This window comes from Lasioglossum baleicum, chromosome 6, assembly GCF_051020765.1.
Source record: "Lasioglossum baleicum chromosome 6, iyLasBale1, whole genome shotgun sequence".
Taxonomy (NCBI): Eukaryota; Metazoa; Arthropoda; class Insecta; order Hymenoptera; family Halictidae; genus Lasioglossum; species Lasioglossum baleicum.
The window spans coordinates 8,278,290-8,303,247 of NC_134934.1; the positions used below are offsets into that span (position 1 = coordinate 8,278,290).

Here is a 24,958-nt window from a genome sequence, read left to right on the forward strand (position 1 = left end):
AAGATGCAACTGATGCTGCATCAAGAGTTCAGAAAAGTACATTTCAGTTAGGTCGTCCAAATCTGAATAATTGTGAACACGCTTACTTTGGTGAAATCAAAATGACCTGCAGATTACGATAACACCTGTAAGATTATACTAGCTGACCCTGTACGAAGAAATCTAGCTGATACAAGGGTGCATGCCAAAAGAACCCTGACCAAGAAACTTCAAGTTCTGATGGCCATCAGTCCTGAACTTGGACCAACGCCTAAATCGAATTCACAATCGATATCTTTCTCCCGAAAGACACATGGCAAAACCAGACCTGGAGCATCATTCACAATCAATTGATACCATTAATAAACAAGTATTTTTCTTTCGGAACATATACGGTGGTTAAAGGCACTGGTCCAAATTCCCCAACTCAGTCCTATTGTCTCCGACCGGCAGTATCTTAGGAAGGTAATAGCAGGGTGGTTCGAGGGTATCTTGCAAACGCTGAATGGTTGGATCAAGGATTCCATCGGACGTTATTTTTAATTAGTCTGCGGAGCCGGCGAGACGAAACTTGGGTATTGAAACTGACTCCGGGGTTCGCGACTGCATATTGAACTTGATCCCATCCCTGACGAAAGGTTCGGCAAGGTAAGGGTAAGGGTAAGGATAAGGGTAAGAGTAAGGGGGTAAGGCTCGGTCAACCGGGGGCGATACGCCGTGAGTATCGACCGCGTCGCCGGCCGGCAGAGACGCTTTTGCACGTCGAGCCTAGGGGAGACAGAGAAGGTAGGAGGACCGAAAACCGGGCCGGAACGAAGAGAGAATGAGAAAACGAGACGGAGGGGGAGAGAATGAGACAGGAGAGCATAACCCACCCACCGTCGACTTTCTCATTCCTGGAACGTGAACGAGGAGGGGACCCCGATATAATAATCCATTTCCACGGATTAACTGATGGGTACATCCTCGTGCATCCTGGGTGCGCCGCTACGTTAACGAGCGACCCGCGTACTATCGGCGAATCAATTTAGAGAAAGTCTCTCGTCTCGTCCCGACCCGTCTCGTCTCTCTCTCCTTCTGAATAACTAATGGGGATCCGAAAATATGGAATATTCCGTCGACGAGGCGTGACGAGACGAGACGAGACGAGACGAGCCAGCAGGATAACGCGGCGAGGTCGCCGAAGAGAGACGGATAGCCGGAAGCTATTTAGCTTTCGTAAAATTTACGAATCGGTCGGGGGTTGCCGCGAGGCCTCCGCACGGTACGCGTGCCATCCTCCTCCTGGCCGTCGAACCATTCCAAACGGAGACGAGCATGATCCTTTAATCCGACGCCAATCGATCTCTACGATTGCCGTCTGCCGAGGTCTGGATTCAAGGTTTCCGAACATCTTGTGACTAGCTTCACAATAAAAGATAGCTCGAGTCGTACTTGATGTACACCTTGATCCTGAGATGATCGTGTTATGCGATTCTTTATCTAATGAAAATAATTTAACTTCCTCAAGAAGGAATACGAAACAGCTGAGGTTTTCCTAGAAGATGATTCACCAGCGATAAAGCAACTTCAGTCTCGCGAACCTCGAGTTACTTCTAACGACATTATCCAATAACTTCTTCCGGAATTTTCACTGAAAAGGAAATTGTTAAACTCCTTCCCGACACGGGAGGGTCATTAAAAAGCCTCCCTCCCAAAGCGTTGCTGAAACTTGCGAAGCTTCTATTTGTCTTTCATTTTGTTACTCGAGCCGAACCTTCGCAAGACAATGCAACCTTTCTTCGTTCACGAGAAGATCAAGGGCTTGCTGCACAGAAAAATGCAAACTCGAGGTGCCGGGAAATCTACATTACAATTCGCTAATTTCACGAGGTTGCATTTTACTGCGCAACAAACACTTGTGACTGGTACTTTCGTCTGACAGAACTCGAATTTATTTTAATTCTAAAAAATCAGGTTTTCCTCTCGACTTAGAATATTTTAATTTTATACGATGTTTGTCATTTTACCTACAATTTACTCCTACAATACTCAAACGTTCAGTAATTTATTCAATACGAATTTAATAATGTAAAAAATATTTGAAATGATGGTATAACAATTTTTATCGAGTGTCAAAAGGGGTAACCTTCGGGCGGCAAACATTTTTGTAATTGTAGAATTGATGATGCATAAAACCGATTTGTGGATTGATTCAGCAATTTTTTTCAAAGTAGACTCGGAGGCTCCGCTGTCGGAGGATTAAAGGGACGAAGGTGTCGAAGGTAACTTCTTGGAGGATCAGTCTCCAGTAGGGAGGATCACGGTCTACAGCACTGTCAGAGGAGACGCTAACCCCAAACAACAGCTCGAAAAACGCGTCTTTTCGTTTCGAAGTTCGTAACAGGTGCGAGGCTGCAGAAACCTCTCCAACAATAGCACCGGGTAGAAATCGGATGCGTTTGTTAGGCGAGCGCGACGAGCGTTAGCATTCCGTGTCTCGGAACCGGTCAGCGAAAATTTTTGCGCGTTCAGCGAGCACAGAAAGGCGAGGAAGAAGTGAGGAGGAGGAGGAGGAGAAGGAGGAGGAAGAGGAGAAAGAAAACCTGCGGGGAAAAGGGTCGGCCAAAGAAAGGGAGAACAAGAGAAAGAGGGAACAAGAGGAAGAGAAAGAAAAGTGGAGAATGAGAGGAGATACGACTCTCATTGACTAGACGAGGAGGCGCGACTCTATGCCTCGGAGAACCACGTCCAGCCGGCAGCAGAAGCACTTTTGCACGTTGGCCGCAGCCTCTGCAGGGAGAAAAACAGAAACGAAAAAAAACGAGGGTGAGCCAGGAGGAAGAGAGCTCAGCCGGAGACCGATCAGCAACGATGGGGGAAGTAGGAGCCGAGGATCAGACGAGACGAGACGAGAGGAGACGAGACGGGTCGAGACAGAACGAGACGAGACAGGAGACGAGACGAAACAGAGCGCGCGCCGGCTCTCTCTTTCATTGAACAGAGCGAACGCTATAACCGCCGCCTGCTATACTCCGCAAGCCCTGCCCTACCAGACGTCCAGATTCCCCCCACTAAGGAGACACCCGGCGCCCCCACCACTGAGGCAAACCACCGATTCCCCTAACCGCCCCGCACACCCACGAGGCTCTACTCCCACCGAGAACACGAGCGGCAGCGTGGACGTCGTCGCTAAACTGCCACGGGGCCACCGACCCCTCCCCAGGCCCCTCGGCCTCGGGTCACGGCCACTGTCCTCGCGTAGAATCAACGGCAGGCACGAGGGAGGCGAACCCTGCCTTGCCTGCCTTCCTCGTTGCCTTGCTGCCTGCCTGGTTGCTTGTTTGGTTGCCTGCCTGGTTGCTTGTTTGGTTGCCTGCCTGGTTGCTTGCTTGGTTGCCTGCCTGCCTGCCTGCTCGTCTCCAGCGTTCCCTCTTCCTCCTCCACCACCTTCTTCAACGCACCCTCAGTCATCTCCTCTACCCTTTCGCCTCTTTCTCCGAGACTCGGTGACGCGTGTGCGTGCGCCTGCGTCAACCAAATGCGTGCGCAATGGCCACGCACTAGGGGGTTGTTTCTATTAGCTTCCGGAAAAAATTCGACCACTACTTCCTCGGAAATTCGAGGCTCTCGCAGCCTGGCATCCGCTATTAACCCATAGCACTCGAATGGCGACTCTGAGGCACCATTAAAAATTACTATACTATATTTAAAAATAAATTCTCCACTGCTAAATTTAATAAATGAAGGAAACCAAGCACAACGTGCGTGACTTGTCCCATCCTTTGTAACAGTTGTAGCTGATCATCCCCTAAAAGCTACGGAGCCCTCCGACTTGTCCTAATAGTCCGCAGTGTGGTCTCCATACGTTACACATTTGATATGGAGGGTCCTGATCCCACAAAGTACATAAAAATGTTCCAAGTATCGTCTACGTAAACACCCCTTTCCACAGCTACAAGATTAACCTTTAAGTGGATTTAGGAAATGGACATCGAAAGTGCAATATCTGAATTAACGCGTTGACCCTTAACCTAAGGGCCAGCGGGTGATTTATTCGTTTATCTTCTGACATTCTGCAGCAACACGAAATGCCCTGCTCCCGGTAGCTTTAAATTCAAATGAGCACGTGCATACATCCCCGCCTGATTAAGGGTTGTTAACATTCATTTTCATCAAACTGGTAAATGGAAATTAATTATTCTGCGTCCCAGTGTCGGAACCGCGGCGAGATAACGAAAGCCTGTTCAAATCTTCGAATAAGTTACGTTCACGCGAATCGAATAATTATCAGCAGAAAGTTGAATAGGGCGACCCCAATTAACCCTGCTACGTTCTTCGAGTCTCGTACGAGCCTCTCAATTCTTTACACTGTTAGTGATTAGAAAGTGAATCTCTGCGCAAATATAGCTTTTCGAGAACTGAAAACGAGGGACAGTTTGTTCTCTGCTAGTTCAATCGTGTCCTAAAAAAAGATAGAATTGGCCTAGAAAATCGGAAGAAGGAAGGAATCATCCGATCGATGAAGCGGGGATTTGAATAAAGATCCTATCTACGAGCAATCGGTCTCGGGATCACGTGTACTCGCAGATTCGAACCTATGCAAAATATCGGCAGACGCGGGGTGGGGAAGACAGAGGGAACGCCGTACGACATACTCGAACGCGATGAATTAATGGCAAGAAATCATGTCGATTCTCTCGGAAGTCGTGAAAATATCCGTGGGAATTTTCCCCCGAAGTATAATATTTAGTTACGTCGATTCCCCCTCCGAGTTCCTTTCGTCCTCGAGGCTGTCGCAGCTGTTTGTTCGCCGATTGGTTTCGTCAAAGTGGTGCACCGTAGGTCCTCGATTTACGCGGATTCTTAGTCGAGAATCAGAAAACCAATTCGAAACTGTGAAATTCGTTTGTTGACTGCCAAAACGATAGATTTGTCGGTACATATTAGGTTGGGGAAAAAGAAATCCATTACTTTTTACATTATCTCAAGCGGAGAAAAATGATGGATTTCTTTTTCCCTAACCTAATATGTATATGTATTATAGAAGCGAATAGGCATTCAGCTATTTGTCAGCGATCGACGTTCCATGAACATAGTAGGTTTACTTGAGTTTTCTTTGAAATGAGTACATATACATATACTGAAGGACAAAGTTGAATGGTAAAATGGGATCACACTTTAGTTAGTACTTTTTTATAACGAATGTCCAGCTGCATCGATCGATGTATATAAAATACCTCATTCCATTTAAAAAAAAATGAAGGTGACCTTCATATCTCTAAAAAAAAAAATTACATAAAAACAAACATTGTTTTGGTATCGTACGAGCCCCATTTTACCATTCAACTTTGTCCTTCGGACATTAACGTATCTTTGAAAACAACAAAGATATTCAAGGTGGTCAAGTTAGGTGAAATACCCTGTAGTATGTAGAAAGCAGATGGTATCAATAACCTTTCAACGGTGGCGTTGAGGCACTATTCGATTTACGCGGTCTTCGACTTGCGCGGAAATCGCTGAAACGAATTAACCGCGTAAGTTGAGGACTTACTGCACATATCAGAACGGTGTGGGGTATCGAGGCATCAAGATCGACCAAACGCGGGAATATTAATGGGGGGGGGGGACATTAGATGAATGAAGGGTATCCATAATTGCCGTGGGCGGGACCAACGGCCGGCTAGATCGATGCTATCGGTCTTATGACACTGGCAACGCTGCCACCGCGTCGGTAGCGTTGCAAGACCTATGGAAATGAATTTCTCCTTCGCGTAATACGGCCCGCACGCGCGATGCACCGCGATGCAACGCGTTCCCGATGACGATTCCGCGAGCGTGACCGATGCGTTTAGGTTCAACGACACAAGCGTCACGTCACACGTACAAGTCACGACACGATACGTCACCGCATGACAGTAGAAATGCATACGATATACCAAATGACCGACGATTCCTACCGGTAAAGAGGAATCCGCGGAAACCACCCCTTTGCGCCGCGCCAGAAAAGGACGTGATTCGCACGCCAATGCGCTCGATTTTACTACCACACTGCGGATCTTTCTGCTAAAAATTGGCTGCATTTGTCGCAAGAAACAACAGCCAGGATTGTAATGCATTTTTAAATATCTTTAACGAGCATTTATCGTTTTTCTAAATCGTTTACTTATGTAATTACTAGATCGAATCTTTATGCGTTTTAGAGCAAATTTGGGCAGATGAATTTAAAAATTGAAAGATATATACGTATATATTTACTATTTTTCATCTATTAAAATTATTCAGCGGAGAAATCACATTCTATTTGGTTTTTATTTCTTGCAATCGATGCAGACAATTTTTATATTGCACAAACTTATAAAGATTTTTATTGATTCACACAAACACCTCCAATTTTCAGGAAAATGTGAGACTCGATTCAAAATTGAGCTAGGACTCGACTAGATGCGAAGGGATTAAAAAACCGAAAATGGCGGCCAGAGTAAGGTTCGACGTTCAATTTTCCGTTTTTCTATAGGCGGACTGGCTAGATTTTTGTGGAAGTTATAAAATCGGAGGCTTTAATTTCCGTTCCTAGCCACGTACGCTCCCCCTTTTCGTTTCACACCATTTCGCACCGGTTCGCCCTGGCGTTCCACCGAAAAAGGGAAGCGGAAGCTCGATCGACTTTTCTCGTTCCATGCTAATCGCGCCCTTTCGACTGTTCGCGAATTCGATATCGGCGTTCCCGCGAATACGCCGGCGAAGTCTGCGCGAGGTCCGCACCTACGTTCTCTCTCCGAGCCACGAGTGAAAGTCCCGAATCAGAGAAACCGATTACACGATACGAAACGATTACGTCGAGCATTCGCGTAACAGGCCGCAACGACTCGCGTACGAGCGCATCTGACTACTAGCCATCCGGTCTGCACGACCGAAATTATCCAACTCGATTAAGAAATTACTCGAGACCCTCTTCTTTTTGCCAAGAGCATCATTTCCACGCCTTTAAAGCATTTTAGAGGGAATTTAATTAATTCGAGAAGCCAACGTTTGATTATCGACAACGACTCACCTATAAAATTTAAGATGGACAGATTCTGAAATGATTGCAACGATGTCTATACTCATTTGTCCGACAACGTGAATAAATCTGAGAAACCTTTTCCGATATCCTGCAAACCACTTGCTCTGCGAATTTAATCGAGTCTGTCAGTCACAAAAATCTGCGCGAGCACCGGCGAAATTTAAAAGTCAATAAGCGAAACGATTATGTGTATTTTAACGAGGAGAATTGACCTACAAATTAAAATTTAAACAGATTCTAAAATAAAAACAATGCAATGATTCTTGTATTGATTTTCCTGAAGATCTACATGAGTCCATAAGCGCAAAGTCTAAAATACAAATATGTACTGTTATTCGTTAAGGAGAAACAACTTTCCGAGCGGTAGACCACACGCGAAATAATCGTAGCCCATTTATCGAGAACGTGTACGTTTTCCGATACACGAATCGAAAGTGGCGCAAGTTTGATCGAATGGAGCCGGTGTTGTTCTTTTCTTTAATAAAAAGCTCGGCTCGCTCTATAAAGAGGAAGCTCGAGCGTTGCTATAGACTGTTCTAGACTGCGCCTCGAATTTCGCGAAAAAGGCATTGGACAGGCAAGCTTCTGCGACGTAACGTATTATTCATTTATTCTAAATAACAGCCGGGAACTCGAGCCGCTCTCGTCGGGGCTCGAATCGACGACAACCTATCGATTATCGATGGCGCTCTGCGTAAGTTCACTGACATATAAGCCCGGCGTCAATAAACATTCGCGGTAGCGAGAGCTTTCTTCTTTTTACCACGGTTTCCCTCAGGATCGTTCCAGGAGCAAGATCGCACACGATAGCGTCTCTTTACATAACGTTCCGCTGACGTCACCGCGCGAAACCGGAAACTGGTGCCTCGGTCTTCTTTTATCGCGAATAGAGCACGATAACGCGAGTCCGCGTAGGAGTCGCCCCGTAGTTTCTTAACCATAAACGCTGGCCGTGATTCAAATCCGAATGTATAGTCAACCCTCCTATAACGTGATTAATTCGTACCGTGTTGTATAGAAACCGCGTGGTAAGAGAAGCTCAGAACTAGTACAAATCAGATCAAATTACATTAGATACAAATCGCAATTTTTGCTCCGCGTTATGAGAGGATTAACTGTATTTTCCCGTCGGCTGTTTGCTTTCCCCGCGAGTCTCCACCTTCCCGGAAAAAATTTTCCCAGATCAAGATGCTGTCGACTCCGACGCGATCTCTCGCTGGGGGAGCTCCGTTACGATGACTTTTTAACACCGGAGCTACCAGAGGTCTCGAAACGACCCATTTTAGTTCCCCGACGATAGAATTATCGACGCCTTGCCTACCGGTTACCCACTGGACCTCGGAACGATTCACCGTCAACCCTTTAGGCGCGGCTTTTCAAAATAATAAAAATACAAATTCAAGCCATGTAGCTATTTTTAAAGGATGTTAATCAGTAGACTGCAGATTTTATGCATTTATGATGAAAATGGACACGTACAATTTAAAGCAGTGGACGAATTAAGAAGATTTAAGGAAATAAGTTAATAAGACAATTAAAAGGAGGAAGGAAGTTCTATTCGACTCCTGTGTCTTGCAATCGATACAAACATTTTTTATTTTGCATTAAGATCCGCAGTCTATTAATCAGTTTTAGTGCTCGGCAGATTTAGTGTTAAATAAATTATTTGCAGAGCTGTGGGAGCCTGATGTCGTCCATATGGTCGTATTCGTCCTCAAAGGATGAATAGCTGAAGGTTCTTTAGCGCCAACGTGTTTTAAGTGAAATCGAGGGCTGATGCCGTGGCGACCCTTAGCTTTTGAAGGATTTATGGCAGGGTCTTGGCCTACGTGAGGTCTTGAATAGGGATGCATGAGACTAAACAGAACTGTCGTGAAGCGGTGGCAGTTGAGCACTCTGGGTCATCCATCTATCGAGAGCGATGAGTGAAACTTGCCAGGGCAGGCAATCCGAGGATGCATTGCTTAAATAAAGAATTGGAACTTTGTCCTGAAGGACACAGAGATCGACCACACAGAATCATTACCATACGAAAATCTGTACGTAAACAGTCAGTTTTACCGGCGGCTATAAATGTCGAGCATGTGTCAGCTTGGGCGAATACGTCGAAATAAGTGTCTCCCACAGGAGAGATAAGCAAACGCGCGATAATCCACGGGAGCGACGATAAAAGAAGAATGGGAAGATTGAATAGGAGCGTGGAAAAAATGCGAGAGGCCTCACCCGGCTGGAAACGGGACCGGCGATAAGAGCCACGGACGCAATGTATGTATGTAATCGAAAAACGGACACTGATCTTGTGTAACGACTATCGCGGAGAGGCTCGGCTCCGCTCGCAACACCGTAGGCGTTAACTGCATAACTACCCGTAACCATCTGTTACTGGCGACTCGAGAAGAGAAAGTTTGTTGCAACGAGGTTGACACTCGATATTTTTCTGCCCGTAACGGAACACAGAAACGCGCCTGCTGCGGGGGGTCCGTCCGGAATTCTTGTCCGGATTAATCCCATCTGGACAGCCCGTGAACAATCTTCTCGAGGACGTGAACTCCTCGACGAACATCTTTAACGGGAACGTGGAAAAAGATTACTGGGACCGTTCACATCGCATGGTTTGCTAATTGGAACTTAGCCGTGGAGGCACTCGGGCACGGTAAGACTCCTTCCTTCTGGACGAGTTTGACAATTATTGAAAGTGCAAAGGATGCTTTCCATTTATTCGCCGTGCAAAAAACTGCGTCAGGAATCGAAATCTCAACACGACTGCGCTCTTGCAGCTCAGAAAGGATCCCTTTGGCTGCAAGTGCCTCCAGTCTTTGAGATGGTGATTCGCTGGGTCCAGGACCCAGACGTCGGCTTTAGAAGAGAGTCCCTGGTGTGAAAGAGGGGGTGGGGGGAGATCGTGAAACGCGACAGAGCCAGAGATGTCGAAAGACGTGCGTGTACGGACGACTGAAAAGAGGTCCGAGGAAAGAGGATGACGCGGCGGCTAATGGAAGAGATTTCTACGACAACTAAGGTCAACCCTGAACCTCGAAGCGGCCAGAACAGGAGATAGTGAGTCACGCGAATCAATATCCCTCCGACTCGCTATTTGCCGTTTCTATTGGCGCGAAAGTGGCGAGGGTACGGCGAATCTGGCTCGCGGACAGATTCTTCCACAGTTTTCACTGGGGAAAAACGATTCTCGCCGGACTCGGTTTTCCGGCGTGCCGTTTCCAGCCCGCTCTGCGATTCGGAAATATTCGGAGATCGAATAAAATGGCGGACCTGGTGAAAAACCCGTCGCACCGTTCTATCTGCGATTCTAGCCGAGCGAAATTATTAGGTCAATGCGAAAGTTCTGTGTTGTATTTTAATACGGAATCGGGCACGAACCTTTGCGCTGACCTAATATTTTTATATCCGTCCATTTATAGTTGCTTTCCACTTATTTTTACGTGTGAGTGAGCAAGAAGAATTGCATGCAAAGAAGTCGATATATTTTCTCAACATTTTCTCACTATTTTCTTCTATCGCAGTGGTCAAATTCATTCAAGAGGTACGCTAACAATATCTTCTCTTTTATATGTCTCTGTTCGTAGATGATGTACTTGTAGAAACTAAATATTACAGCACTCTCGAAGGCTTCGCGTTATTGATTTTTATGTCTATATTTATTGATAGATTTTATTCATGTGTGACAACAATGAGTAGCTGTAATTCGAAACAGACGAAAGTGTTGATATGTTACTTTTCATTTTGCATAAAGGGTCCGCAGTCTAATATTAACCCTCGGACGACGGTCCCTTTTCGTACCTACACAATTGAGGTACTTAAGACCATCTCAGCTGTATTATCAATCTTTTTTTAAACCCATTTTTAAGGTACTTCCTGTAGATACATCAGGGACTTCCCTCCGTGCGAAGGAACAAGCGCGAGTCCGAATTCAGCTAAACTATCCATCGATGATGTATCTACCGTGGCCGTCATAAAACATTAAGGCCAAAGACCTCCCAGATGTGAGTATCCCAATTAACTGATTTATGAACATATTTATAACATATAATATTTGCTAAAATTTGTATCAACATTAATTATTAATAAGTAGACTGCGGATCTTTATGCAAAATAAAAAATATTTGCATTGATTGCTGGACACAGGAGCCAAATAAAAATTGTATTCTTCTTTTAATTATTCTGAAACTAATACATTGATGTCCTTAAATATTTTTAACATGTCCACTGTTTTAAATTGTACGTACCCATTTTTGTCATAAATGCATAAAATCCGCAGTCTATTAATAACACCCGCGAGTCGCGGAATACCTCGTTCATGATCGTGAAGCAGTTAATGTATCCTATACATTGGAAAAACCGAAATTATTACCGGTAAATATAAGCAAATATACCGGTACATATTCCGATGTTTCGGTTTCTATAACGGTTAGGAAGAAATAACCGAAAAATACCGGTATAAGTCCCTGAGATACATTGGTCTTTCTATCGTTCTTAATATGGCAGCTGTCCATTCAAGTGAATCATCAGAAATTGTCTAATTAAATTACGATTTTAATACTCTGGGTTAGAATAGATTCGGGCACCGTCATCGTAGGGTTAATTCAGAAATGATTCGGAGGATGTTTGGCGGAGTTAACGCGTTCGCAAGTACTTACAATATTATTATATATTTGCTCGGATGGGGATCTTGGAAGCAACACGCGTCTGTATCGCTGTCAGTGGCCCGAAACGAAACATGAAATGGCAATGGAAAAAGGCGCGAGAAGACAGAGCAGCGATTCGTGGCCGTTGAAAAGCGGCCATCGAGGTTTTTGGGCTTGCACACGACGTTTACACCGTGTGTCACACGGTTCACGGTTGCCCATGCCATAGAAGGACCCTGACAGTGTTTCAATCGATTAGCGCGCGCCTGAAGGGAGACCCACCGATGAGAGGGGGATCCTATGCAAAACACAAAGCCGTATAAATTTAAATGGCTCCGGTCCAAACGAACCACCGCCGCCCCTTTTCGCCGAGGGAACGGAGTACATAGTCGCGGGACATGAAATTACGAAACGCGAAGTATCGCCGGGGACAATGGACGTCGTTGATTGATCATCGAGCTGCCGCGAGGACACTCGCTGGCCCGGTGGACTTGCGGAAAAATCAGCTGGACCGCATTGTTCGAAAAATCTTCAGCATGCTGCATACAGAAGCGTACTGTTTCAGATCGATGATTCTTCGCAAGAGAACACTCCGAAGTTACTAACAATCTATTGTGAAACATGTTCTTCGATTTTTTGCGAAGTTCAGAGGAGTTCTCGAAAGCAAATAATTTATTTATGTTAGCCAGCTGGAAGAAGAGAACGGCGTTGTCGAAATCTTTCGGGTCTCCGGTTGCCAGCGAGGCCAAAGTCAGCAGGAAAAATGAAATTGACATAATAGGGGCTATAAAAGGGTTAAGGCGTGATACTATGGAAACACGGATGTGTGCGTCGCACGGACGCCAACGTGTTCACATAAACAACGGCAACGTTCTCTCCGATACCCCGGTGCGTTGCTTGCTCACGTGCGAAAGAGAAAGAGAGTGAAGCTGAATGGAAGGGAGAAGAGAGAGAGAACGAGAGAAACAGAGAGAGAGAGGGGATGGGGAAAGGACAAAACTCGGGGCGTTTCACTGGATAGAGTTCGAGGACGTAAACAATGGAGAAAAGAACGGGGAAGCGGAGCACAGTGCAAGGATTCAGCTTGCTCGTCTAGATACATATTTTTTTCTATGGCCGGACGCAGCAGCGCTCCAAGGACCCCAAATTGAGCCGTAGCTCCGAGCTGTCTGCTCTGCCCCCTTTCCCCCCTCCACAGTTTACTCTACCAACGGACTTGATATTTTATTCCGAACTACTTAATTGAAACATTTTCTAATGATACGATATCTGATCGTTTAATATCGTGACTGAGAATAGGCGAATACATATTTCTGTAAGCTCTCTCTCTCTTTCTCTCTTTCTCCCTGGAGAAAGAAACCAGGCTTCCAACAGGAAAATCTAGCAGCTTTCGTGGTTAAGGTACAAGGCAACGCTAATGGATTCGTTGTTACATTACAAGGTTAAACGAGTTCGGAGACCTGATTGGCTGAATAAGTAGATACCTCCGTGCGACCGTGCTCGCACAAATAATTCTACTCACGATCGCGATCGGCGGCTACTCTTCCCTCGGTTCCGCGTCAAACCGTGATCGAAACACGCGCGATGCTATTTAGGTTTCACCGACGATACCTCCCTAATTTTACTTGATGAACAATTTTCATCATTCGGAAAACTGACTATGTTCTTGAGTGCTGTTTCCAGAAAATTCTGAAGGACACTTTCTATCGTTGATTAAATTCATTGTAGCACAAGTAGACTGCAGGTATTGATTTTTAGTAATACAAATGCTTGGAAGTCGTCGAGCATTGAGTAAACAAAAATGTATTGGGTATTATGTAATGAGGATTATGAGCCACTCATTTTCGATTTCAAGGCCCGATGAGACTAGAGAACTTCCGAATGGAATTAAACCAGGCGGAAGTTTACGAAAGGGGATTATTTACGGAAGAAATGGAAACACAGTCCTTTTATCGACCATCGATGGAGCAAGCTATGCGGCACTAGATTACATTTCGATCCACGGAGACGTAAACAAACCGAAACGCGTCGCGTCCATCTTTGCGATATACATACCGGGTACGCGAAAAACTGAATAAATATTTAAAGCTCGATCTTACCGCTTCCTGTGAAAGAGTCTGTATCTATTCTATATAAATAAACGAGACCCGAGTAAAATCAAGCTAACACCGAGAAAATAACAGTTATCTTGATTCGTTTCAAAAATTTTCAAAAATTCGATAACAAGAGCAAACACGCCGAATTGTTAATTCAAAAAGCAATCCTCTTTTCGCGGCGGAATGACTCGCCGAAAATCGTATCGCCAAGTGTAAACACGCGGCTTTCGGTGTACGCATACATGCAAAGAGTAAAAAATTCAAAGTACATACGCGAAACGACAACAGGACGTTTTGACAGATCATGCCGAGCCACGAGTATTCCCGGCGTGTTCGTCGAGATTTCTTCGCCCTCCGACCCGCCGAAAAAAAGAAGAAGACTTTTCCTTGAAACACCGTCCTCGCGAAAAGCGCGGAAAACAAACCGCAAGGAGATACACGGTACGAAAATATAGCCGGATAGGCGTGTAGAGCGTGTCGGGTTCGTAGGTGTATCGCCAACGTAAAACGCAGGTATGTATATAGCGCGGAATATTTAACGAGTTTGCGGATCGTTGCTTTAGTAATAAAAAAAAACAAATAATGGAGAAATAACGATCTGGCTCGTGTCGCGCTATAAACGTCAACGGTTGCAACGACACCGAGTCTTGTGCGAGGCTGACAGATAAACATGGAGGTTTCCATTGGGAAAGTAAAAAACTTCCGAAACATAACCTAGAAAAGAGTGTGGGTCGTACGGACGCGCGTTATTCGCGAGCCGCGGCGGCGACCGTAACACAGTCGCACCGGAACGTTTTTCATGAAGATGCCGGACGAATTTATCGCGCACAAGCTAGGTTATGTTGAGAAAGTGACTGTAACTTTTTCGGCAATTAATATATCTCACTCTCGATGCATTTATCATAACATGTCTTCAGAGAAATTGAACCATTTGTCACTTTTTATCCACATATTCGAATATATAGCGTTCGAACACTAGGGTCACGGAACGCATTCGAATATTTTTAATTTATCATTGTTGAGACATTGTGAAGATGCATGGAATTATTCAATACGTATTATATCATTTAAAAATGGCTAAATGTTTGGATAGGTACATTCTCGTTACTTTTATAAAGTAATGGTCACTGTTAGTGCTCCGTGAACATAGTGTTCAGACAGGGGTGTCAAGAATGTAAATACGCGCATACGCGTAATCCGCTGCGAATGAGTTAAAGAACGGGTCTGTAGAAGAATAGAGAAGTAGAAAAGAGATATACCATGTCGGCCCCCAAATCCTTCATGTCGCAGTAAAGAAAAAGATCCCCCGGTGGTTTCATCCAGTCGCCTGTGCTCGTGCCCGCTCCCTGGCCGTACCCTACACCGAAACTCTCCACCGTCTCCAAGGTACCCTCGGCACGGCGCGTCACCTCCGAGAGATTCACCGTTAACCCCGTGGTACACCGACAACGCGACGGAAAAATTCGACACACACTGTTTCGCACGCACTGCTGCTTCTGCTACCCGCTGCTGCTATATCCCCGGCTATCCCCAGCGGACGAGGCTATCTTCGAAACGCAGTGAAGCGAAGAAGACGAAAACCCGCGGAACAACGCCGTGGAGGACGCCTCTCGCCAAAGAAGAAGAAGAAATAAGAAGGCCGGATCACGGCTGGTACACGGTCGTGTGCGTGGACGTGAACGTGAACGTGAACGTGAACGTGAACGTAGAACGTCGTCGGGTCGTCGCGGCGGGGCGCGTACGCCGATTCAGCCGGCACTGAATATAATACACACCACTCCCGGTTTGTTTTCACGTTCGTTTTTCCTCTCCGAAACACACGGCTACAGACGGACGGACCGACAGACAGACAGACGACAGGCGGACAACAGACAGAGACGGACCACCACCACCACCACCACCACTACCACCTCTCGCGGAACAGAGCACAGCACACCGCCCCGTTGAACAATACGAAACACGGCACACCACGGAGACGACAGTACGCGCGAGAGGGAGAGAGAGACAGAGTGAGAGAGAGAGAAAGAAAGAAAAGCGTTCGGCCGCCTGTCAAACAGTTCGACACCTCCCGGGTGCCTCGATGCTGCCACTGCTACCTATGCTCCTCTCTTCTTCTTCTTCTTCTTCCTCCTCGTCCTCCTCTTCTTCTTCTTCCTCCTCCTCCGCCTCCTCCACCGCCACCGCCGTCGCCACCTCCTTTCTCCTCTCGCGCACTTTGCACACTCACTACGCGAATACGCGTTTATTTACAGGAGGGAGCGAGTCGATTACCGCCGTTATATGACTCGAAGTTCACGTCCGTCCTGGCATAATCACGGTAGACGACGCGTGGTTTAGATCTCGGCCGTTTGAAAGAACGCGAGGCGTCGTCGTACGAGCACCGTGTGCCTTTTGCGCTGACTTTTTTAACTTTAGCCCCCGCCGCCACCGCGCGTCTCTCTCTCCTCTCGAATTTTCGTTGACCGGCCTCTCTCCTTCGACAGAGACTGCCCTCCTAACCGAAACAAAGAACGACGCTCGAGCCGAGCGCCCTCTGCCGAAAGCCCTGCCAATTGTGCTCCGTTTCGCGAACACCGCTAACCAATCAGTGATCGCCTCGCTCGCCTACCCACCGTCTGTCCACGTTTCGACGACCTCTCACGGCGACCGGATGAAAATTTGATCGCGCTTAATGAATGTACCTGACCCGAACAGACCTGGGTCGAGAAACAACGTTGTCTTTCTACACGTTTATCTATCGCCGCCCCGCTTTATTATTTCTTTGCTCTTGATCCCGAACGAATTACTTATTCCTCAGCCTGACAAACGGTTATTCTTGAGATCGATCGAAACAGTCGAATGTTATGAAAGAAAATTTGCATTGTATAACACCCAGAGGGTAATCATACTACCCAACTCTTCTCAAAGCTCAATTCCAAGCAATAGTGGAGATCCTTGTCGCGAAAAGCGTCACGGAAATACTGAATTTGTAAAACGACCAAATTCTGACCCTGACACAATTCACGCTAGACTCTTGCACGCCGAGTAGACTTTCTATCTAGTAGATTGCTCGCTGTTACTATCAGCGGCCGTGATATTCCGAAATCAAATGAGATACAGATGGTATGACAACATTCGACAAGATAACGTTGGAATTGCGAACGGTGCACTTCTAAATTTTCGATTGATTTTAAATTGAACTATGAATTTCACCTAAAATTTTTCTATTGTTCTATTAATTGTGTTCTATTGTATAAAGATAGTAGAGGGTGATTCTCCGTAATGAAACATGACGGAAATCAGAAGTAAAGAAAAGGCAACTTCTGCTTTGCTTTTAAGTTATTAACAATTGAAGACGTCAATTAGTCTCACGTGAGCCAGCTCTGTGTCTTTGTGAATAACAAACGAAACTGAAATCGCAATTGATTAATCCTTCATTTTCGTCCTTTATATAATCACCCCTTACATTTTCTCCCACCTGTTGCCATTACACAGCAACATATTGGAAGGAAATAATATTTTTCCTATTGTGTTGAGACTTGATTTTGCATAATACAAAAACCAAGAATGTGGTAGATTGCGTACATTGTGCTACTTTCACAACAATGAGTCCTACAACTTTGCTACATACTATTAGAACAACTGATGGTACTTGTGCTTACCTGTCCATTTCTGAATTGTTGCTGTTGTTGTTGTTGCTGTTGGTGGTGAAAAAGGGCAACTTGTTGCTGGGCTGTTATTTGGTTATTCAGATAGACCAAGTGTTCCGCACCAGGTGCTCCACTCTATAAAATACAGAAAAATTTGGATGTTAAAGCTGGTATAGCAAAATACAACAGGACTCGAAATAACGCGATTAATAACAAGTTATTGCGCGGATTTTACTATACACACGTTTATAGCATACTACTCACTTTCAGTTGCATGGGATGTATTTCGTAAGGTAGATGAACATTGTTCATGGTTTGTAGTCCTAGTTGTTGTGGTTGATTTTGCTGAGGTACGCTCAGTTTGGTAATGGGATATTTCCACTTTTCTGGATTCTGTAAGCCAATCAAAATCACACTTAAATAAGCGAACAAACTAATAAATTATACTTCGCAATATTTCTAGAGAGAATACTCTTTCGACAAGTACAGTATAACATGGTAACTAGACAGTGGATTTTATGCATTTATGATAAAAATTAGTAAGCATAATTTAAAACAGTACAAACATTCGAAGAATTTAAAACAGTACAAACATTCGAAGAATTTAAAAATACTGTTATATTATTTTCAACCTATTAAACATATTAAGAGAAAAAATAAATTTCTATTTCATATTCCAGTTTATTGCAATTCAGGTAGAAAGTTTTTATTTTGTATAAAGATCTGCTGTGTTTAAGGACAATGAAAATTCCTTACAAAGTCTCCAAGACTATGAAACATGGTAAAAATATGTACTGTCTTTTTAAGCAATTTTTTATCATGTTTATCTATGATGTTATAGAGGGTTTTATCACAAATTATAGAGGTCACTGCAATTTGATATACCCACATTATCAATGATAGCATCGTCCGCGAGGGCCCAAGCTCTTGGAGCTTGTTTGGTTTGAAAGGTCGAAGACTGGGCATTAAATTCTGGTTCAGTGGGCCGTTGGAACACATAACCAACCATGGCATCGTCCTGTGTTCTGCTTACTCCCATCTGATGTGTCTGACCAGGTTGAATACGCATACTATCGCCACCAGCCATTACTTGTCCGCATTGCTCTGCATCCTATCAAGAACAGAGACAACAATTATTGTCAAAGCGTACCTTACACAAACAATCCTATAGAAAGACGCATTGCGGTCAAGAGATGCAAGAGACAACATTTATATTGACCGTTAATCAATACATGATATAAAACGATTGCAATCGGTATTATTTATGATTAATATAGAGTACACAAATATTGATCTTCGTCTCATAAATAAGTAACAAGGTTTTCACAAAACAAATTTGTCACGACGCAAAGACTCGGTACGCAATCTATACCTTTGAACCGCTACAATGAAACAGAGCAAAAAGACAGCGTTATTTCAATTTGATTGTTGGGCTCAATTTAATAAACGCGACCCAAACATCTTCATTTCTATAGAATATATTCTGCCATGATGGATCAAACAAAGCACAAGCATATGCAATATCCATGCATATGCACAATGGAGGGACCCTTTTCCGATGTTCCAGACAACGGTGCGGAGCTCCGCTATCTCGATCCCCCGCGTATCAACCGAAAATACGCGCGACACGAAACAATACGATCACGTGAACGTTCGAATTGACGTTCCGCGAACGAAGAATTCCCGTCTCCGCGACACGTGAGATAGGTTATGATATCCCCGATCGGCCGTAAAAACGCTGCTGTCAAGCTCGAAATATCCGCTTGTACGTGCGCCGATCGTCGGAAAATCGAAACGGAAAAATAAGTGAGAAATAAATGCTTACCGTGGGTATATGTCCGTTAGCGGAAGGATGGTGTAATTGCACGGAAGGTGCCGGTTCGCCCGCAGCACCAGCGCTACTCGCACCGAGCCACTTCATCGTTCTGTCAATCTGTATCGCTGCCACGGGCACGATCAACGACGACTCGACGAATAAGAGGAACCTTCGCCGTGAAGGTTAGCTCGGTTAGAACCGGCGTCCGGAGCCAAAGGTAATGGATCGTCCGCTACGTCTGTTCCGCGAGCATGTTCCAACGGCGCGCGACCCTTCAACACTGTCGCATCTCCGCTGTTTCCACGACGACGACGACAACGACAACGACGACGGCGATGAGGGCGACGATGATGCCGATGCCGATGCCGACAACGAACAAAACAGCAACGGGCGAACAACGATCAACCGTAAAAGAGAAAACCTTCTTATTTGTTACGGATACGATGCCGCGCGGATCGACGAACGCCAGACACACAGGAGAAGCACACAGCAATGGCAGCTGGCCGCGAGCGGTGCTGCCGGATTTTTGACAACACTGCCGGACGATACGAAAAACGAAACGAGAAACACAAAGGGAACCGTCGAACGAACGCAACTCGCTCTCTAGTCTACTCGGTCTTTCGGGTTTTACCGAACGACACGGCCGTAACGACCGACCGCCCGATCAAACTGAGGGGATGTAGGAACGGAAAAATAATTGAAACATACGAAAAACGACAATTGCTTGTTCATCGATGGGCCGATCGCTCGGAAGTAAGGGGCGGGCAAACCCCGGGGCGCGGGGATGATGACCGGAGAAATCGGGGAAATTCGCGTCGCGTTGCCTTGGATGCTTCTTTTTTTCTTTTTCTTTTCGCAAATTCGATCGAATTAAATGGTGGTATATATTCTTTTACCAGGGGAGCTTTCTGTCTGTCTCTCTCTCTCTCTCTCTCTCGAGGCAACCGGAGGTGTGCTGAGTGCTGAGTCGAGTTCGAACTCTGATGTTATTCAAACCCGGTCACAGTTTGTCGTGGAGCGTCGCGTTTTTTTTTTGGTCACACACTAAATTCCCGTAAAACTAACGCTTAAAATACACTATTCACAGATATGTACAACGGAGTACAGGCCCACAATGTGCGTCCACCGGCGTACACGCGTGTTTCGCGCGCAAGGATGCTGTGCGATTTTTGGATGGGGTCCAGGGAGGGACTGGCGGGGAGGGAGGAGCGTAAAGAAATAACCAACCCGCGTTTAGAAATACCGCGACACGATGCAGAGCTGATACGTTATTTCTGTCAATCTCATGCTCTTTTCTATCCACAGTCTTTCGGATTCGAACTCTATTACTTTCACCAGGCACAGATTATCCGTCAACGACACTGAAATGTCGACTCGAGAAATGTTCGTATGGTTCGTCCGGCGTTAATCGTCCGTTCACAATTCGCACGACGCAGTGCTCTCGAAGTGTCAAGATTCTAGGTTATACGACCGAATCATGCATGGAGTGGATAGATAGCGGTGTTCCATGCTAGAATCAACCGTACCATTTTTACCGCCACCTAATACAGCGGTCGCGTTCTAAAATTACGTACTTATCCGCGATAGAGTAATGCGTGTTCGATCAGTTCGCGAATGCTAATCGAAATTTCGTTGTACTTAAATACACGCGTCCGATTACGTCGAAATCTAAGTCAATCTAAGTTAAGTTAGTAAGTGTACGGTTCGTTTCCGGTGGTTCTTGCACGTTGTGAGGACAGCTTTATATATTTGTAATAGCGGCTTCCCTTCCCAACGCTATGGGACGAGCGTATCCGCGAATTAGGATACTTTGCGACCGCCTCCGTGTAAACTGTTCGTAATACGTATGTATATATATGTTCGCGAGGATTGTAATTCATGCTGGACAGTACTTGCTATGTAAAACTCTGGTTAATGACTGTAGAAGCTATTTACACATGAAACAGATCAACCTGTCAACTGAACGCAGGCTGCCTTATTCCTATGACCACGTTAGACGATCATGTATGCGTTTTTATCGCATGTTTAAGCGACCCGTGCATAGTAGGTGCTGAAGTTCATGGTAAGACTGTGTTTCGTACCACCCAGTGATTTCACGATGTTTTCTTTTCCCACACATCGAAACTTTGCATATGTCAACTAAACATTATCCACATACAGCGATATTTTATGTTTCGCTTTGCTGTTTGTTTTATTTGTCATGGTACTTGACAGTACAGCTGTAACTCATTCGTTGAAAGTAGCCGAACGATCTTGAACGAACAGAATTTCCTCGGTTATTCAGTTTTGTTTCGTAAAGAGTGATTTGTTTTGATGCGAGTTCTTCGATTATGTTATAAATTCGACGATTTTACGATGTTTTTCTGTTCTACACATCGAAACCTTGCATATGTAACATTACCCGCTGATAACATACGTTCCATTTTGCTTTATATTTTACCTGTTATAATATTTGATAGAACAGCATAATTTATATGTTGAATAATTGTAAACAAGAATTTTTTGATATTTGTTTTGTCACACGTCTTTATTTCGGAACGTTGTTCAGTGTATTTATGCACTAATATCTTTTAAAATATGTTATCACTTGTTTCATGATAATTGCTACATAGTTTTGTCTGTTGAGTTCTCATTGATAAAGTGGCTTCATTAAGCGCAATTCCTACTGTTATTGTGAAGCAATAGAACATGGTACATTTCATTGTTGTGTTTTAATTGTATCACGCATTACTCGAATTATGTTGTCAATGGACAGCAATAAATCATTCTAAAATATCTCTATTTAATTTAATCAGGGATAGCGTAATGTACATAGTGAATCCTATACTTCTGCTACCACAATATCAAATGGCACCATTTTGGTCGGGACGACCTGGCTGGTTGGGAAAAGTAGGAATAGCGTTATTAGCTACATGGCTTTTGGTACTAATCGTGTCGGTATCGCATATCTTTAAGACGAACAATTTATCGGCGAACAATGAGAGTCCTACGAACAAGGAGAATGCTCAACGTTTAGCTCAAATGATGAACGACTTTGAAATTCTCAAGAGGCAAAACGAAGCATTGAAAAACATAGTTTTAGGGTAAGTATGAAAAAGGAGTTACCAAGAAATGTATGTTCATTTGGAATTGAAAGCAAAGAGACCGGCGATCTTTTCGTTGTACAGGATACCGTTATTTTCAGAGAAAAGTCAAAATCCATTCAAGGAGACCATCTAGGCTCAATACACGAGAAACTAGACAAAGTTTCTGCTTACGATGATTTAGTAAATGATCAAGATAATTCTAAACATGGTATCCCTTCGCTGGAATACGAGGAGCTGCGAAGAAGGATAAGAAACAATGTACAAGAAACATGGTAAATATAACGTAAAAGACACTTTTTGTACGTATACTCTAATTATTAAGAATATTATATATAATACCTTAATTCTTGAGATAGGTATTATGTTAGTGCGGAATTAAATAAGCTTAGAAAATCAATTGACAAACCGAATTATGAGCAGAAGGAGAAAAAAATTCAAGATGTAATAGATAATGTTTGGGATCATAAAAAATCTCTGATAGTGGACATTGATAGATTAACGAGAGCAGACGGCTATAATGAATGGCGTAAGAAAGAGGCAAAAGATTTAACCGACCTTGTACAAAGAAGGTTCAAAGCTTTACAAAATCCTAGTGACTGTAGCAAAGCAAGGAAATTGGTGTGCAGTTTGAACAAAGGCTGTGGATTTGGATGTCAGGTAGAAACATACATCGACAAAGAAATAAAAATGTGGTGGAAGAGCAGTGTATGAAATTTTTCTGAATTTCAGATCCATCATATTACGTATTGCTTCTTGGTAGCTTATGGTACAGAACGAACATTGATAATCAAATCCAAAGGATGGCGGTACCATAAGGATGGCTGGGAGTCTGTTTTCAAGCCTCTCAGCGATACTTGCCTCTCTACGAATGGAGCGTCCCATGCTAATTGGCCCGGTGACTCTACCAAGCAAGTGATCTCATTGCCGATCGTAGATAATGTTTATCCAAAACCAAAGTTTCAACCACCGAGCGTACCTGCGGACTTAGCTCCGAGACTGGAGAAACTTCACGGACATCCGTTAGTATGGTGGGTTGGTCAAGTTCTAAAGTATTTAATGCGACCTCAAGAACACGTTCAAAAGACGTTGGAGTTTGCGAAGGAGAGACTCGGTTTTGAGAAGCCTATCGTCGGGATTCACGTGAGGAGAACGGATAAAGTTGGAACCGAAGCAGCTTATCACGACATAGACGAATATATGGTTAAAGTTGAACAATATTACAATCAACTTGAGACGAAACCGGAAGTGAAGAGAGTCTTTTTAGCTAGCGACGATCCGAAGGTAATCGCGACAGCAAGAACTCGTTATCCGAATTATGAAATAGTTGGGGATCAAAAGATTGCTGAAACAGCGTCGGTCGCTAGACGATACTCGGATTCTTCTCTGCAAGGAATAATTATAGACATACACCTTTTATCGGAATCCGACTATTTGGTATGCACATTCAGCTCACAAGTGTGCCGCGTGGCGTACGAGTTGATGCAAACTTATTATCCAGATGCCTACAATCGGTTTACTTCGCTTGACGATATTTACTATTACGGCGGTCAAAATGCGCACCCGAATCGAGCTATTTTAGATCACAAACCGAAGAAAAGCGGGGAAATCGAACTGAAAGAAGGAGATTTGATCGAGGTGTTCGGAAATCATTGGGACGGCTATTCGAAGGGGCACAATACCAGAACTAGCATGACTGGTCTATTTCCTAGTTTTAAAGTAAAGAATCCCGTGGACGCTGTGGAGTTTCCGAAATATCCGAACGTCCCGTTACACGAGAATAAAAATGAGTAGACCCATTTTGAACCTGTAGTAATCTTGAAGATGTTCAGATTGCTTGCGAAATGATATAACTTGCCTTTGTATTCAGATTGTTGAAAGCAGTATAAAAAAAATTATGGATACGTATATATTTTATTACTAGCGAGTGACAGTTTTTAATTTCTATAAAGTGAAACTATCGCGAGTTGTGAGACGAGGACGTATAAGTTATGTTTTATATGAATCTATTCGTTGAATTTTAAGAAGATCGTAGAACAATATTGTGCAAAATAAAATTATAGGGAATTCCGTGTAAATTTACGATCTTCTTAGAAATTGAACTAAAGACAGAGAGCATTTACAAAACTTCGGAAAACATGCAATATACACGGAAAGCTGTTTGTGCCAATGCATTTCATTCTGTACGAATTACACATGATGGCGAGCCAATGTTTGCATTAACTAGAAAATACATAACGAAGTCAATTTTTATATGTTGTAGTTAGTAACTCAATGTCATTAGTAAATCTCACATCTCTTGATAAAAAAAAAGGCTTGCATTACCGATTCATTGTCACAACGTACAATTGGTACATAAGATACGCAATATGAAAAATAATGTATGTAAATGACAGTTTTTTGATGACATTAGAGCTTATACAATACGCATAACAAATAATGCATAAATTACGTATAACAAGCATAAAATGCATAGACATCGAGCTGGGCTTGAGGCCTATCTTATAGATTTAAGAATGTTTCCTGTATACATATTGTAATATATTTTATACTATACACCAAACGCAAATGAGAATTGTTACTATATTACGAAATCTGACTTTGGTTTTTAATAAATATTTAATTCATCAAGTTTATACCTCCTTTCAATCTTAATCATTAGAAAAG

At 44.0% G+C, this 24,958-nt stretch overlaps 2 protein-coding genes across 6 annotated transcripts in view; one reads left to right on the top strand and one right to left on the bottom strand.

The window, feature by feature from the left end:
- The window catches only part of Pum (pumilio), a 140,309-nt gene extending 120,956 nt beyond the window's left edge, over window positions 1-19,353 (bottom strand). For 3 of the 4 annotated variants that reach the window (XM_076425368.1, XM_076425369.1, XM_076425367.1), the window contains exons 1-4: window positions 19,218-19,353; window positions 18,282-18,503; window positions 17,657-17,785; window positions 17,405-17,527 (exon numbers count right to left, since the gene is read on the bottom strand). In XM_076425368.1, coding sequence (XP_076281483.1) covers window positions 17,405-17,527; window positions 17,657-17,785; window positions 18,282-18,503; window positions 19,218-19,313 — 570 coding nt within the window. In that variant the 5' untranslated portion in view covers window positions 19,314-19,353. Of the gene's footprint in view, window positions 1-15,022; window positions 17,357-17,404; window positions 17,528-17,656; window positions 17,786-18,281; window positions 18,504-19,217 lie in introns of those variants that run through there. The other variant, XM_076425371.1, reaches the window with a different exon arrangement.
- A 1,362-nt stretch (window positions 19,354-20,715) lies between these two features.
- On the top strand, window positions 20,716-24,927 carry Fuct6 (alpha-(1,6)-fucosyltransferase 8). Of its 2 annotated transcripts, none has more exons than XM_076425403.1 (5): window positions 20,716-21,270; window positions 22,004-22,291; window positions 22,393-22,566; window positions 22,651-22,951; window positions 23,024-24,927. In XM_076425403.1, the coding sequence occupies exons 2-5, from the start codon at window positions 22,014-22,016 to the stop codon at window positions 24,083-24,085; spliced, it is 1,815 nt and encodes a 604-aa protein (XP_076281518.1). In that variant the 5' UTR covers window positions 20,716-21,270; window positions 22,004-22,013; the 3' UTR covers window positions 24,086-24,927. The 2 variants fall into 2 exon arrangements, with proteins under 2 accessions (XP_076281518.1, XP_076281519.1); XM_076425404.1 differs by lacking the exon at window positions 20,716-21,270 and adding an exon at window positions 21,306-21,899.
- The last annotated feature ends 31 nt before the right edge of the window (window positions 24,928-24,958 follow it).